Here is an 18,063-nt window from a genome sequence, read left to right as displayed (position 1 = left end):
GTTATTATTCTTATTTATATAAAGTCATTACATTATCAACAACATATATTTATATTGTAGCATATTTACTTTTAAAACTGTAATAAACTACAAATGAAATTTTAATATCTTCAATTTTTATAAAAAAGTATAATGTATTTAATTTTCGAAAACATTAGTTATATAAATATAACTCCTATTATTTACTTCGTTAAAATTGAAATTTCAACCTGTTTCTTGGACATTATTATAATTATTTAAATTATTTACTACAAAAACTTGAAGTGAACAGTTGACAATGCTGCCAAACATTTCAGAAAAGATCCATTCATATTTAGATTTTAAAGCACACATATACAGTTAAGATTATACGATTTTATACTTTAGACATTAATAAATCAGTGATTTGTTACATAATTATTAATGTATAATTACATATAGAATTTTAAAAACATTATTAAATATAAATTATAACATACAAAAAAATAAAAATTGGTAGTATGCGATGCAAATGGCATCCTGTACATGAGATTAGGGATAACTTCACATTACTGTGAGCTATAACGGCGCGTACAAGCTCCGAAGAATGTTCTTAGTTTACGATATTTAAAGTCATTTCATAATAAGAAAATACAGATTTTTATCGTAGATTGTTATGCATTTCTATTAATCTTCAAATCCTATTGCGAAATGCAGTTTGTGTTTTACGCGATTTCAATTCCAACACAATTGATCAATCTCTTTGTGAATGATAAAGCGAGTTATTCATACTAATCTGAAGTGAGTAGAATTTATTTAGTGTGCGCGCGTTATATTTACAAAAAAGGAAGTAGAACTTTAGCAATTCGTGAACAGTGGCAAGTGGGTAGAAGAATATGTATTGAAAGAAAACGACGGAGATAAGTAAAGAAAAACGCAGTGTTACTGATAATTACGTGTATATACGTGCAACTCCATGACATTTATGTCAAACAGGCAAACAGAGTGGATCATAAGACTGCCATATTCATAATGGATTTTAAATAAACATTGACGATAGAAAATGTTATTTAGTGCCAATATTCAAATATATACACAGTCGCATTGGTATTAATATATATATATCGAAGTTTAAATTTATTAAAAAACGAGTAGTTGTAACACAAGTGAAGATGATTTGTTCATAACATTATATATCAATTTCTGATAACTATTTTCTTATAAGTAATGAAATTTTAACGGTGCCTTAGTTATAATTATAATTAAAAGTAATGGTAATTCCAAAATATTGTATTAAAATATTAAAGTATTCTTTCAAATTATAATTTGACATGCTAGGGATAAAATAAAATAAAGTAAACATATTATTTTTTAAACAATACATTATTTATTATATTATCAAAATATTTATAAATTGTAAAAAGATATTAAGCCGCTGGAACGATTCTGATATACTGAATTCAAAGCAGAAAATTCTTCCCATAAAATATATGACCATATACATTACATTCTGCTTATATAGAACCATCTATACAAAGTGTAGTGTTCAATGATGACTTAGTAAGAAATAAAAATAATTAATAAATGAAAGTTGGATTAGAGTACCATTCAAATTGAAACTAAACAAAAATTAAACTTTGATCACGTCACATAAATACCGATGCCACTGTACACATGCGTGCGCACACGCTCGTATACACACAGGACAATATAGTACATACATATAAATATATATATATACACACACACATTATATACAGAGGATATATTTGAGGTTTCTCACGTACTGTAGGATCTATGAAAAAGATTCACGTGGGGGACCTGTTCAGGATTCGAACTCGGATATCGTCTCTACAAAGCAAAGGTGCTATATAGAGCGCCATCAAGCCCCACTGTTCTCTCTTATTTTTCCGGGTCTTTTCTCTGGCTGGATTCGCCTATAGGAGGCGCTCTCAATAATCAGTGCGAAGAAGAGCGTACAAGTGAAACGATGTTGTAACTAACGGCCAAAATGGAAGAGCAAAGCGTTTACAGCAGTATCAGTGATATAAATAGTGAAGAGGCAGTTAGAAGTGAACGTAAGTTCATCAACATTGTCATTTTCGATACTATGCTCGTGGGCTAACGTTCGTTATTAGTTGATACGTATAAGTTAGCCAACAGAGTGAACTAACCCTACCTCACTTTTTATCAAAACTCACGCGACAATACTCGTGTCTTATATCTGTCACTTATCCTGATCCATATATAAATTAAGATTTAATATCCGTTACCTTCGCCATGTATTCTCGTATTATGTTTTGAACTTTACGCGGGAGGAATGTCAACGGTTCCTTATAAATACGGCCTTGACTTATTCTCCAAAATTACGTCAGAAATGAATAATTTGTCACTTCGAAACACATTTACAAACTTTTTCGTGGACTATTGTTGTAATCGTATTTTGTATTTACTGTATCTTTAGTAGTATTTATGTTATTATCGTTTAAAAGTTATTAAATTGGCATCATAGGAAATATAACATTTCTTGTTTAGTTTCTGTATTTACCATTGAATTTTACGCTTCTGTTATCAGTTAATCATTACTCAGTAAATAAATGTAAAATGTCACTTTGAGTATTTAGGATTTATATATCTTTGTTTTGTTTTGGCTTAGTCATTATTTATGAGGCATTTGAAATGTAAAGTAAAAGATACAAGAGAGTTGTTTGATATTTATTGTTTGAACTAAGAAGAGGTATATGATAATAGGGATTTATTACAGTCTTTGTTTGTGAATTTCAAAGGCTTACCTTCACTGTCATTAAAGTTAGTCATTCAATGTAATTATGGTTATCCTTTAGGCTTGAAGAATATTATTTAAGAGTCATAAAATATATCTCATAATTGTTTCCTAATTTGTTAAAAAAATTTATATTATCATGTATTTTTATATAAAATTTGTGTAGTATTTATCTTTTTATATTATTATTTTAGTCAATATAATCTAATATAAATTTTTCTAAGAGCTTGTACATATGAAAGTATTTAAGAACAATAAAATGCCTTGCAATGATTTGAGATAATTTTACTTATTTTTGTTTATTAGGATTAGGTATTAGGAGTTTGTAGTGATAATGAATAAATGAAATATTTCTTTTAATTACAGCTGTGATTATTCCACGTAAAAAACGAATATGCTTAATTAGTGCAGCTGGAGATGATCCTGCGCTTGGTGCTGCTGCTCAGCAGTTTAGTGTACCTGTCCTTAAATCAGAAAATGGTTTAGAATATGTAGAAGATACAACGTATTGTACTTATTTTATATTAAAACAGTTTGAGGGACCTGAATACGATGCTCTTCATAAAAGTGCTCATAGGTTTGACATAATTTCTTTCGTTAATTTTCTAATTTGTTAAGAAGTAGTCAAAAAAATTTGATTTTTGGTTATTTTAATTAAATAAATTACAGAATATTGGGACCGACGGCTCTTCTGCAATTAGCAGAAAGAAAGGACTCACTACCTAGTATTAACAGACCTATGTATACACAAGCTATGGTAGGCACAGTGGTAGTATTTACTGGATTTAGGAAAAAGGATGAATTGGTTAGTGTTAAATTATTAATTTAGATTTATTATATTATCAGAATATGAAAAAGTTTTACCTTTGTAGACCAAATTAATTAACATGATTCATAATATGGGTGGAAGTATTAGAAAAGAAATGGGTGCAAAAGTGACGCATCTCATTGCTAATTGTTGCGGTGGAGATAAGTATAGATATGCTGTCACATTTAGGGTACCGGTAATGTCAATGGATTGGGTGACAGCTTTATGGAATGCCAAAGACGATATTTCCAGTTATGGAAACAATGAAGAACTGGTAATAATCTTATTCAGAATAAATACAATGTTTTTATTAGAATTATTTTGTACTTTCATTTTTCACTGGCATTTATTAACATAAAGCTTTTATGTTTATTATTTTATAAATGTTTTATTATTTAGATTACAACTTACAAGTTGAAACCATTTTTTGGAGCGAAAGTATGTTTTTTTGGTTTCCCCGAAGGAGAGAAACATCATATGTGTGAAGTTTTACAACAACAAGGTGGTGAATCTACAGAAATTGATGATCCGAATTGTACACATGTGGTAAGTTAAGAAAGCATTTTATATCATAGCATAATGTTGTTTGCAGCATACAACATGAGCTTTACATACATGCACACTTAATGTACAAATGATTATTATATTCTTTAGGTAACAGATATAGGAAATGGCGAATACAAGAAATGCAACAATGCTTTTGACACGCTACCATACACTAAAAATCTTAATTATGTTCCACAACGCTACACAATAACAAAACCATTTCCCTTCACTTTTTACAATCCATATACCAATACTATTCCAAATTCAAAAACAGTGAATTTATCCCATTCTTGCAATATTAATTGCACAAAAATGCCAAAACAGTTAAATACTATGTATTTCTCGCACAGTTTATGTTCTTCTCTGCTACAATATCTAGAATGCAAAGAAAATAAATTTAATCACTCTAATTCAGACAATATTAGTCAAGATTCAGCTATTTTTATGGATGATAATTTATACGATTGCCCACATTTACCAGATGAGTCTTATATGTCTGAAGTATCTATACCACGAACTGATTCAGGCATTGATATGTCTACAACAAAGTATCCTTGTAATTTAACGCGAACAAACAGTTTAGCTGTACCAGGGCAAATTAATTCCCCCGTAACATCTACTATGTTGGATATATATTCAACATTTTCATCTTCATTAGCTAATAATGAGAAAAAGGTAGGGAATAATATATCTGATGTTGTTTCAAATGAAAATATTGATAATGAAAATGTATACACTAAGTCAAAGTCACATTTTAAGTCTTCTACACTATGTAAAAAGAGACTTCCTCAACATGTAAACAGACACTGTTTTAATACTGAAGCTCGTTTGTTGAAATCTTGCAAAAATACACAGTGCTCGCAAAGTTCTTTCTTTCTCAATAGGAAAATTATAACTCCTAGGCGATATATTAAGTGGCGAAAAACAAAGTCTTGCATTGCGATTCATAAAATTAATTCTCCAGACAAATTTAAGTTTAAAAAAATTTATTCTCATCCTAATTTATTGAAACGATTTGACACAGAATTTAATGATTCTCGGTTGCATGATCATCTTATGCCAGAAACGAAAAAAAGAAGCTTTTTGAGTACATGTAAATTGAGTTCATCCATGTTGTCGAAGCTTAGTCATATAAATTTATGTCCAATATTTAAACAGTATGTACTTGCTAGTCCATCTCAACAAATTCCAGAAACTCATCTAAGACAGAAGTACACTCCTTTACCTAGTCCTCTCCCTGTACCTGCAAAGGTAGCAAAGCTATCGGATACCGAATGTGGCTTAAGAAGTGCGTTTACATCGTTCGGAAAATTTTCAAATCTTCCTTCTAAATCTTATACTTCAAAAGATGATTATATGACACATGAGAAAATGGAGGACAAACAATTATTTTCGGTATCTTTATTTTTTTAATGGTATTTTGGGTGTGGAGGCACAGATTAATTTGTCGTTTTTTAGTTAATTATTGATTTGGGGCAATATTAGGACATTACAAATATATGTAGGAAAGGAAATATTTATTCATAAATGTGTTATTACATGTAGATTACATATTTGTTTAGACATAGTTTGTTCTGCCTTTGTGACGTTATCCTTATGCCGTTTTTAATAATTTAATATTTACGTATCTGTACACATTACAGCTCATTATTCATAAACATTAACTTTTTATCTTATGAAATATGTCATGTTAGTCTAATCTTTTTGTTGTATTAGTATAAAAGATACTAAGTACTGTATCTGCTATATGTATCAATCTTTAAAACGGGTAAATTAATGTAAAATTATAAATAATTCTTATTTTAGGTTGTGGATGAATCAAATGTAAATACATTACCGGATTTGGCTTCTGTAAGAGCTCATATTGTGAAAGCCGAGTGGTTTTGGACATCCGTGCAAAATGAGGGTGCAGCTGATGAAAAAGAGTATTTATTTGAAGATGTAAGTTTATTAAGATTGTTGTGTAAATTTAGCTTTTGATAATTTATTTTATGTCTAGTATTTGGAATCTGTTCTATCGCCAACGATATCATCTAGACGTGATAGTCAACAAACAACTACTCCGAGTACAGCTTCTACAAGACGAAAACGTAAACGCTTAGCGGAAACTTTATCCAGTTTGGTTCAAAACGGTGCAGATTCACCAGCTTTGCACAAAAGGCGGTCCAGCATCAGTGATGCAGGATTTTTGAGTGTCAGTGGAAGTTTTCTCGATTGTACAGCAAGTCCAGATAAGCCATTGCTCGATGGTTAGTTAGTTACTATTAAAGTTAATTTAGAGCTTTTTATATTATGTTTCTTTCTCAAGGTACATTGTGTCTTAACCGTTTGAGTGTCACGGGTCTTCGCAAAAACTCAATCGAAAAGTGCCAGCGGCGCGATCACACTTCTTTCGTTTCAGCTCAGAAACTGAATTACGTTTTTCTACTTTTGCATAAAAAAGTTCTGCAGACTGCGATCGTTCCATTTTCTAAATAATTCGAAGGAAAAGAAATAAATAAACTTAATTTGATTCTATGAACCGATAGGCTGGCACTTTTAGGCAGTGTAACGGAAAAGCGTGATCACGCCACTTAGCATTCAAACGGTTAAATATTACTTATAATAATAATTGTTACTTATAAAATGATTCAATATAACCAGTTTAATCGTCTTAACAATCCAAGTACATCTTCCCTTCTTTTGTGGTTCATTTGTTTTGTTTAATAAAATTGATATATTATACGTAATTACCTTCTCTTAACATTATCATACTAACAATACATGATTTAAATTGTTAAACTTAACAGTGCTAACAAGTAAAAAGTATTTATTATGAACCATATAAAAGGGAAGATAATATAGAAGTGAATTTTTCGTAACTGTCAGATATTCCAGAAGTGGAAGCTGTGAATACGGACAGTTCTAGGAAAAATTTATCACCGCGTCATCAGGTTTTCTTAGAATTAGTGCAAACTGAATCGAATTATGTTGGCATTCTCAGTACTATTATGACAGTGAGTATATGTTAGATGCGTTTTGTATTAACATAAATAGCGAATTGATATATTTCATTCTTTTTAGTTGTTTAAATCACCATTGGAAGATCTTATAGATACAAGTGACGAGCTACTGAACGGTACAGAAGCTAAAATTATATTTGGTAATTTTCCACCCATTTATGAAGTTCATAAAAAAATGTTAGAAGAATTAAGATACAGTGCAACACATTGGATGGAGGATATTAGTATAGGCAATATATTTCTAAAGTATGCACCAGACCTAGTCAAGGCGTATCCATCGTACGTTAACTTCTTCGAAAATACAAAGGAAATGCTCGACCAATGCGATCAAAATAAATCACGATTTCATGCCTTTCTGAAGGTTTGTCAGACAAAACCTGAATGCGGTCGACAAAGCTTGAAGGAGCTATTAATTAAACCAGTACAAAGGTTACCCAGTATTAGTTTATTATTAAATGGTGAGTGTGTTAATTATAGATGAATTATACTGGTAATTCATTAAATCGTACTACAATGCTTGTGTATTTTAGATATCCTTAAACATACGAGTAAAAATAATCCAGATTATAGCGCATTGGAATTGTCAATTAGCAGTATTAAGGAAGTCATGACATACATAAACGAAGATAAAAGAAAAACTGAGGGACAATTAGTTATGTTTGATATTTTCAATGAGATTGATAACTGTCCACCGCATTTAGTTTCTTCACATCGATCATTTATTGGTAAATGCGATGTGATGGAACTTAGCGAAGGTTTGAGCGGGCGTGGTGATCATTTAGTTTTGTTCCTGTTTACCGATACACTCGAAATATGTAAGAAAAGATCAAAAGCCTTTAATTCATTAAAAAGTCCTAATACAGCGAATGGATTGCATACAACAAAATTAAGTCAAGGGAAACCGTATAAACATATTAAAATGTTATCACTTAGTACGATAAAAAAAGTTGTGGATATACGAGAAACTGACGGTATGTTAGTAATATAGTATATTAAACAATTATGCTCGAAAATTTTAAATTCCCTTTTTCTAATTATTTTATTCAATATTTATATACTTTTGTTTTAATTCCATTTAAATTTTGATGTTTTTTTTTCAAAGGATAATAAATGTTTAATATGCGAAAATTAATTCTATTTTTTAGATATGCCTTATTTAAAATTTGTATTTTTTTAAGTTAATTTTTTATTTGTATGTAGAAGCAGCAAAATATTAGTAATTACATTATGCTTTATATAGTTTATATACAACTTGTTTTATGTATTTGCAGAATGCCATAAAGTATTTGCTCTAATGGTGAGAAGTAATCAGGAATTAAAAGAGAAATTATTTTCATTTACAATTACCGATGAAGAAGTAAATAAAACGAATTATTTACGAACTTTGTGCAGGCAAATGGCTAATACAGTCTGTAAAGCTGATGCGGTAAGTGATAAGTGAATTTTTATAAATAATTTCAGTGTATATCACTTTTTATTATTACAGTAATATTATTTAGTGGTAAAACCTGTTATTTATAAAAGTTTCGTTTTTTAAATGTTTAGGACACGTTCCTCATAAGTCTTGATTCGCATCAACTTGAAATTGACACAAGTGATGTAGCATTAGGAACTTTAAGTAAAGCATTTAAGTAAGTAGTCAAAATTAAATCTGAATTTGCTGTACAGTTTTAATTTTATAAGTGATTTCGTTCCTCACACAACTGTAAGTTCATTTTTACATATAGTAGATGACTTTTATAACAAAACATTTACGAATCTTGGATTTCTTAGTACAAAATCTAATACTTTAAGTATTCTTAAAACTCTTTGATGACACTTCCTTTTACAAATTTGTTTTATCACAAAAATAATAAAAATGTATATTAGTTTTTTAGAAATTCAAAATTCTATATATATATATATTCTTAAAGAAACTTAAAAATTATATCATGTATTATGAATGTAAGTACTTACAGTTCTGAAGAGAAATCTTTATAAAATATGTATTCATTTTTATTTAGAATAACTGAGACTTTGGTATATACACCAAGGCTAAATAATAGTCAATCATTCTATTCTAACGAGTAGATATATTTGAAGTGTTACACAACAGTTTAATTAATTTTATGTATGAGGTATTCTTTATAAAATAATTGGCACATACTTTCTTTTTGTTATATATTCACATTTAAGACTTTTATTTATTGCTAAAACAATCGTAAATATAAGGTCTTAAGTACTAAAAACACGTGGATTGTCTCACAACACTTACCATAGAATTGATTCAAAATATAAATCAGTTCAGTTTCTATTAAAAATTGTGTAATTTAATGTATCATTAACATTATAATCTTTATTCAAAAACTTTAGGTAGTTTATTTCAATTTTTGAGGTATATCTTTATTTTCTAAATGTAAAGAATTCGTAGGTATAAATATATATTTAAAATTTTAAATAATATTTTATTAAAAGTAAATGATTAAATATTTTTCACAGAAGTATCTTACTCAAAATTTGTTCAAAGCTACCCCATACACATTTTTTATTAAACTCAAGGTGTAACATTAATTTATAGTATACCTTATTGCATTATTACTAAGTTTTACTAAACTATATGTTCTATATTTAATATATTCTGTTTTGGTTACATACATATGTTGCTTAATATATTACTTTGTCAATTTTCTTCTTCTACTGATTTGGATAGAGCTGAATTGAATAAAAATGGAGAACTAGTAAATATGATGGAGGTACACTAGACAAAATGTAGAATTATTAGTTTTATTGTATTTGAATATATTTTCATCAGAAAGTTTATCAAACTGTTGTTAAAATAAATCAGGAAAATTGTATGATGCATTGGTAGTTGGATATATCAACGTGATAAACGATATGACGTAAAGTATTAAAAGTTGTTTGGCAAAACTCATAGTATCATACTTTACATATCTCTAGCATAGTAGCTCTCCATTTGCACTCGAATGAATTCGATTTGATGGTTATAAAAACAGTTCTCTTTCCCTGACTGTAAAATATTAGATAGACCCTAAGTGTAACGTGCTTAATCGAAGAAGAATGCATTAAAAATAAAGTCATTGCACTTTTAATATATATAGTGTATATCGTTGCATTGAACATATATTTTTATAAACAATAGATGATTATAAAGGGAGAAGTTATTTGGTGCTCTAAACTGTTTTTCTCCTGTATTGCATGTTAACAAAAAAATAATGGGGCGACGACTCGTTTGGTTGCAGGAGCCTATTTCATAATTTTTACCTGGAGTATATGGACCCGTATGTGTTCCTACTCAATAGCATGTGTGAAACCACGTTACATGTCCCACTACCGTCAGTTTTCGCACCAGGCTGATTATCTTTTTTTTACTTGCTTTGATCCTTTGTTCCTTGCTTGTTTAAGTAAATTAGTTCCATTTTTTAAAATAATTCGATTTGACAAAAATAATTTAACCAGTTCAAGCACATTATTATCAGCCTGTTACTAGTTATATATTAACATTTATTGATAAAAATTTTTAATATTTGTTTCATTCAGTTATTTATAAAACTTACAAATTCACATAATTTAATATATGTTTCTTGTTTATAGACAATTAAATTTGTATAATTTCAAAATTTTATCTAGTTTAACCCTATTTACATATTTACTCATTTGCAATGTAGATTGACACTTGTGTAAATCTTTCTGGTAGTCCAGCATGAAAATATTTAGTAATTTATGATTTGGCTTTTGCATGTATGTATGTTAATTTTAATAATTAGGTCGTAATATTCACTTGAACTGGTTTATTAAGGTTTGGGGTTTCTTTTTATTTTACGTTTGCTAATTCCTTTGGTTTTTAGAAAGTTTATTTCCCTCTTCTTAGTATATATAGTTATCGCATTGCTTCATAAAGAATTATATTATTATAGCTGTATTAATGTAACAAAGTTTCAGGGGGGAATAAAGTTTCAATATTGCTTTAGTTTTATTCTTGGTCATTAAATTAAGTAAATTTGTAACGAATATTTTTCTTCAGGTTTGCGTCTCGTACAAGGATGAAAGTCGGCAGAGCGTTTAGTTTTAACAAAACCCCAAGCAAACTGAAAAGAGCGATGTCAACAATGATGTCACCATTTGGATCAACCAATAGTCTTACACCCGCAAGTCAACAACTTGCACAGATGCGGCTTGCTAGTTGCAACAATATTAACGTTAGTTGATTGTTTATTATCGCATGTATTTTACTTATCTATGTGCTTATGCATTTTTTTCATTTTTCCTTGCTTACTTTCGTTTCACGACAGGAGATTGTTATCTCTTCAACATGAGCTTTTAAGATCTTTCTTCCGTATTAGAATCTGCTTAAACGCATGGCTGCAAAGTTATTGGTGGTTCTAATTAATAATGATGTTACTTTGTATTAATTTTGGCAGTTTGATATTATATAAATATTTAATATTGTATTCTTGCATTTTTCTAACGTTTAAATGAACTAACACATTTCTCCTTTCTTATAACATACAAGCAACATCAAATGCTTCAGAAAATTAAATTATTGTACATATATATATACATATATATATACATATTATAATATATTATTTTTTTATGTTCATTTTAATATACTATTGGATTTTTTATTTTATAAATTATATTCATTCATAGTGTGTGTTTATTTTATTTTGGTACAAGATTAATTGTAAATCTCATGTTTATGATGATGAAATATTAATGGATAAGTTCTCTACCACGTAAGTATATATAGTTCCTTATCTCATCGGATGAGTATCGAATTATGAAATGACAATCAAATCAAGAACACATTGGAAATGTTATCCTTTTAACGACTTCTCTCGTGAAAGGGAGTAGAGAGGAAGGTTAATAGCGATCTACTTTTCAATAAGCAAAATTGGTTTTAGGAATGTGACGTCACGCAGTGTTTCGACTGGATCAAAATACTTCGCGTCACAAATTAGATAGAAAATTCTATATTTATCTTGTTAATGAATAAAGCAATATCTTTAGATTGGATTCTACAAGTGTTGAAAATGTATATTTTTACAAAGTTAACTTTGCTTTTATAGAGGCATTTATACCAATAGTTATTTTCGTTCTCTTTCTCTTTTTTGTTTTTGTTATAACTTGTAGCAAAGAGCTCAAATTGGCTGGATCCCATTTTGTTGTTTTCTCATTTCCTCTTTTTTTTTGTAAAATATATTTGCACTGAGAAAAACCATGTGTACAAGCTTTTTTTTTATTACACCTTTTTAATCGTTGCATGTTTTATAGATTATTTTTTTTTTTTTATTTATAGTTATATTTCAATGTGAATTAAACCTTGTTTGCATGTTATATATATTTTTTTTACTTTGCTAAGTGTCCTTTTTTCAAATGCTTCAGGTATTTTCTCTGAATTATGTACATGATAATAGGATAAATGGATGTTCGTATATCTTTCCAGGAGCTGGGTAATGGTGGTTCAGGCTCGCCATCTAGAGATGATGTTCTAGTAGCACCCATGTCGGTTCAACCGACACGAAAGGCCAAATGCAGTTCCCTCAGTATGGCTTCGTTAAGAAGGTTGTAATTAGTATGTCAAAAGCAATGCAATTTTTCCTTTTGCTACTATTGCATAACCACATTTGGTCATCTTGTCCATTGTTATTGTGCCTTAAACTTCTTTCATTTTGTGTTTATTCTTCTTCTAAAGTACAACGATTAGAAGATCCATATACGTAAAGGTCCTCTGCATATTGATATAGACATCGATATGTGTGTAAAGTCATTTAATTTTGAGTAATTATAAAGACTGGATTAACATTTCTAGTTATATGTACATTTAAACAATGTAAAGTTATTGTTACTAAATAGAATGTAAATGTATTGTAGAAGTTTATTTCTTCATTTGGAAAAACTCAAATGAAGGTTTACGAATAATATGTTATATTTATGGATTAAAATACTCATATTGGCTGAGGAATGCCTGCTGTAGCGCATTATGAAATGTGCATATTTTGCAAACACAGTATTCACAATTATTTACTTTCGATCGTATCTACTGATTTCCTTTATTTGGTGTCAATATTTGTATGTATCTACACTTTTGAAAAAATTGATTTGTAATGTTTTTTCACAGATCATACAGCACCAACAATTTGCAATCATTTTTTTTTTTGAGATCAAAATTATTCATAAGTACCTAACATTATTTAGACCATTGTAGAAACTATACTAATAATGGTGCCTATTTAGTACCTATACTATTAATTAGGAGGTCTTAATAACAATTAATTTAATGTTTAGCTTAACTAATGCATATTTATTTAACTATTTTAGGTTTTATCCTTTGAAGTTTCATATAATACATTACAGAACATCCTCGCTTGTTACATTTTTTTCGTTTGATGCAGTACAGTTTCTATTTAATATTTCTTGTCGATACTTTCACATATAAATTTCTTCACCAACTCGATTTACATTATTTGATAAATTTTTTTGGTTCAGAATATTATCAAAAATGAATCTAACCTTTATTTATAATAAAAGAGTTGGTGCAAGTTGTTGTGTTCTATGTTTCCATAGTCTTGTTGACTTTACTTTCTTTATCCTTCAGAAATTGTTCAGAGGAAGTCATGCAGGACAAATCCGATCTTTGAAGTACAGGGCGTGAGTAATATGCAAGTATGTCATATCTATTTCGTTGGCGTCAGTGAATGGTTTGTGCGAGAAAGTAGAGAGCCTTTGAAACATTGATGGGAAGATAAGTTTTTATATCATGATCAGTGTTGATTTCGAATATCCAGAAAACTGTAAAACATTTGTGCAAATAGCAGATGAAAGATAAAAGACGCTGCAAAGTTTTAGAAATGAGGTAAAATTTTTTACTTGCCTTGTGCCAACAGAACCACGTGTGTTTTATAAAGAAAATGTACATTGCCACTTATTCTTTAAGAAGCTATGATTATATGTATTAACGACTATATACTGTATATAATACTGTATCAGTCGTTAATTTTTATATGTAATATTCAGATAATTCAAGCTCTTGTCTCAGGGAGACGAATGAAATTGGACTTACAACACGGCAAAGAACATTACATTTCCAATGCTGTAATACATACGCCTTTTATAAAAAGTGAAAGTACATATGTATATATACATAATATATGTGTGTATATAAATATATATACACACGCGCACACATACACACACACACATTTTTGTGCCATTTTATCTAATTTGATAGATATATTTAGTCTATTACAGTGCCTGAAGATAATTCGTGGTTTTTTGAAGTGAAAAAATAAAATGTGTGAGGTTAACTTATGAAATTAACAGTAATCATATATTTCTTGTCTAAAATTTAATATAGCTGCCATGTTTGTTACAGTTTCGGTTTTTCAATGTAAGTTACAATAAGAGACTATGGCATCATTATCCCTATTATATTATTTAAAATAATTCCTTTCGAGCTTCAATTTATTTATCAAAATTGTTTAGAATGCAATGTCCTTGAAAATTATATTTATAATTATACCATTGGAAATAAATATAAATTGCAGTACGTTAATTTTTTTTACAATGCAATGTATTATGCATAATAACGAGATTTATCAAAACATAATTACAAGAAAATACTGTGAAGACAGATTTTGAACATATAAATGTCAATACTTGTTTCTCCTGAATCCTATACCGTATAATATGAAATAGTTGTAAAAGGCCATAGTTTATTAGCATTATTTTATTATTACCTTTATTAGGTGTTCAATTTTACACCTATAGTAATTGCTGACTTCTTAAAGATTTATCTTAAGATAGTTTGTTATTTGGATTACAAAATACTGATGTCTTTTTTCAAGGATATAAATGTTTACATCCTTTTTATATGCAAAATATGTTACATTAATCTGATTATTGGTCTGAAATATTCATATAACCATTTATACGTTATTTGAATTATTTTAAATGTACATGTGATGTATATTTTGATTATTCTTAAAGCATTCAGTTGTCAAATATCATGAACATTTGATGAAATTAATATTATAAAATTAGAATATTGGTATAAAGGAATATCACTATTTTCTTTGTTGTAATCTTTTTAATGTACTATAATTGTTTCTGAGAAACATATTATTTTACATAGAATTACACTTTATCTATAGTACAGAAAAAATATTTGTAAATATTCCAGCTCAGTGAGCAATCTGTTAAACGAACATATCACAACGTTTCAGAAGTAGTGGAAGAAATGAAAGATTACTACTGCATAGATAATATTTTCTTTGTTAATTACGAAATATTCACAGTTTCTCATTTTGCTTGTAAATACAATTTCCTAAAACATGCCAGTTTTTCCTATATTGTACATCATTTATAAGTGATAATATTAATAATTGTAATACGATATTATTTCCTTTTATTTTTACAATTTTCTTCACAGAGGTCAAACTCTGAATAGTTAAATCGAGAAATCGATAAATTAATTTTTGTCAGAGTAAAGTAGACAAATCGAAGCTAAACATTTTCAAACATTTCTGTGGGAAGAAACAAATAACATTTTGTAAATGAAGAAACGAGGAGCTTTAAAATATTTCTACAAAAATAATATTGTCAGTCAATACAGTTAGTAACGATTGATTAAGTCTTCTCGAGTATATGTATGTTACATACTTTAATTTCTTAAAGATGTTAAAGGAGCTTTTTTATGAAATATAAATGTCAATTATATTAAAGAAGTCCTTGTGGATATAACTGACAACTGTGTTCCTTGCAATTTTTACTTCTAATAATTTCAAACAGAAAAAAAACGGAAACGGAAACAACTGTTTAAAGATTTAGAAGTAATATCCACGTTCAATCGAGAATGTGATATCAGTATTGGAAAATTGCAAGGAAAACAATCGAAAATCTATTAATTATTTACAAGGACTAATTACCTAAGTTCTTGCCTTCTTAATATATACGCACAAAGTCTATTTAAATATGCCTTCGCGCGAAAAGGACCATTAAGAACGAAAATCTTCTAAATATATCGGCGTGAATGAAAAGGATCAATCGATGATATTTTTTTACTTTATCATTTGGCACTTAGAATGCGCTCTTGCTCGAAACCACGGGGGCTCTGGCAGCACTCCGTACTTCAGTTTTTAATTTACACTAGATTTTTAAGAGTTCCGTGTCGTACAATTTCCATGAAACAGTTTTTCGGCGAAGCGTACACCAGTTACTAACACGGTATATGGACATATTTAAAATGTATTTAAAAAAATATTAAATCAAATCCTATAAAAGTAATTTATTGGTTTTACACAGATAATTACCATAGAAGCGTAATTAACTTAAAAATGTGAACTATATCTTCTTCTCTAAATTTTTATTCAAGTCATACAGTATTATTAATATCGTCATCTCGAGAGAGATATCAGTTTGATTCGAAAATTCATATATGTATTTTGCTATAACATATGTATATATATATTTTTTTATGTCCATTGATCGTGATAGATGTCCTAATCTTTTTAAAAAAAACTGTTGCTGTAAAAAGTTAATATCTTAAAGAGTGCGGTCATGAAACCTTTCGTACAATATTTTTGGACTCGTCGAGTTTTATAACCGCGGTGGCTGGCATTTTCTCCGGTAACGATAAACACGGGGAAAATTCCGTTTAGTACAGAAAACTGTATATATTGCCGATAAATATTATGTAAGTGTAGTATAGCGTAGATAATGTTTTTTACTACACGCGTAAGGATATTGTAATACTTGTAATTCGGATATAGTCGTTACTATTTATATGACATTGTAATTGATTGTATAAATTTACTCTTTACTATGTAAACAGAAGATGAGTGGTTTTTCCTTTTCCTTAAGATCTCTTACTCTCGTAGTATTTTTAGCTTTGTCTTACACATCAGTAAGAATTTTTTTAAGAAAACAGTAACTAATCTTCGTTAAAATATATGAATAATAATGGATTTGTACATACACACGCGATTTACAGTATGTATACACTTTTGTGCTAAAATGCAAATAAATTTTTTTATGAAAGGTGTTGAAAGAGAAAATTTATTAAATTTTTAATATTATTGTTCACTGAAATTTCTAAGAAAATTTTACTTTTTTTAATGTCACAATCAGAAATGAATGTGTAAACGCAGTATCAACATGACGTTATTATTAATTACGTTGGCCTACAAAAAACTTCTTTTGTTGACCAATTGTCATGTTAATTATGTCGATCAGTGTTAGTAGACTATAAATATTTATGCAAATTCTCATTTCCACACAGGATTTTGCAAGAAGCAAGATCAATTAAAAATATAATTTAGGGTTTATTAAATTACAAGTGAAATGAATACTTGATTAGATTTCTTGCTGCGTGGATCTCATCCGTTTCGCTCTATACTTTTCACTTAGGTGGTTTAATCTTTTTTCGCTGTTGAATGTAACATTGAATTTAATTTTCGATTTAATTCTTTAAGTCTTACACGTTAAAATAATGTTGAAAAGTTTGGTACATCGTCCATAAGGAATGTACTATGAAAGTATTTATATTCTGTAATGACTGTTCAGATAAGTCGCATTTATGTTTAACACGCTTTAATTGAAAAAAATTATCCTAATGTATCTTTACGATTATACATATTTTAGCAGGTTGAGAAAAAATGTATAACGGAAATAATAATATTACTTTGTATATTTTGTTAATATTAAAAGTGTCAAAAATAAAAAGGTTTATTTAAATTTCATCAAACTCTTTTCTATTCTTTTATTCAAATTATGTAATTGTACGTATAAAGTAACGATGACATTAAATAGTTTAAATATGTATGTTTGCTTTTAAGTATAATCGTAAAGCGATAGATTTATAGAATCCCTTGACGTATTATTTACTTTCGCTACTAAGCCCGTGTAACATTTTACTATCGACAATTTGGAAGAAACGCATTCAACTTTTCTATTCTACTGTAAGTGCA

The 18,063-nt window shown here is 28.7% G+C and overlaps 1 protein-coding gene across 6 annotated transcripts; it reads left to right on the top strand.

Moving 5' to 3' along the window:
• Positions 1–502: 502 nt before the first annotated feature.
• On the top strand, positions 503–16,930 carry pbl (epithelial cell transforming 2 pebble). 6 transcript variants are annotated; one of them, XM_076369731.1, is made up of 18 exons: positions 503–759; positions 1,751–2,036; positions 3,107–3,317; positions 3,410–3,545; positions 3,613–3,822; positions 3,948–4,094; positions 4,203–5,489; positions 5,901–6,035; positions 6,094–6,343; positions 6,972–7,090; positions 7,158–7,554; positions 7,627–8,067; positions 8,368–8,522; positions 8,642–8,727; positions 10,336–10,428; positions 11,118–11,292; positions 12,543–12,661; positions 13,695–16,930. In XM_076369731.1, exons 2-18 carry the CDS (start codon positions 1,970–1,972, stop codon positions 13,735–13,737), a joined length of 4,071 nt encoding a protein of 1,356 aa, XP_076225846.1. In that variant the 5' UTR covers positions 503–759; positions 1,751–1,969; the 3' UTR covers positions 13,738–16,930. The 6 variants fall into 6 exon arrangements, with proteins under 6 accessions (XP_076225846.1, XP_076225847.1, XP_076225844.1 ...); XM_076369732.1 differs by having other exon boundaries at positions 6,963–7,090; positions 10,336–10,374; XM_076369729.1 differs by having other exon boundaries at positions 6,963–7,090.
• The last annotated feature ends 1,133 nt before the right edge of the window (positions 16,931–18,063 follow it).

The sequence above is a fragment of the Nomia melanderi genome, chromosome 8 (assembly GCF_051020985.1).
Source record: "Nomia melanderi isolate GNS246 chromosome 8, iyNomMela1, whole genome shotgun sequence".
Lineage (NCBI taxonomy): Eukaryota > Metazoa > Arthropoda > Insecta > Hymenoptera > Halictidae > Nomia > Nomia melanderi.
Note: the sequence above shows the minus strand (reverse complement) of the source record. Positions and strands in the feature narration are given on the sequence as shown.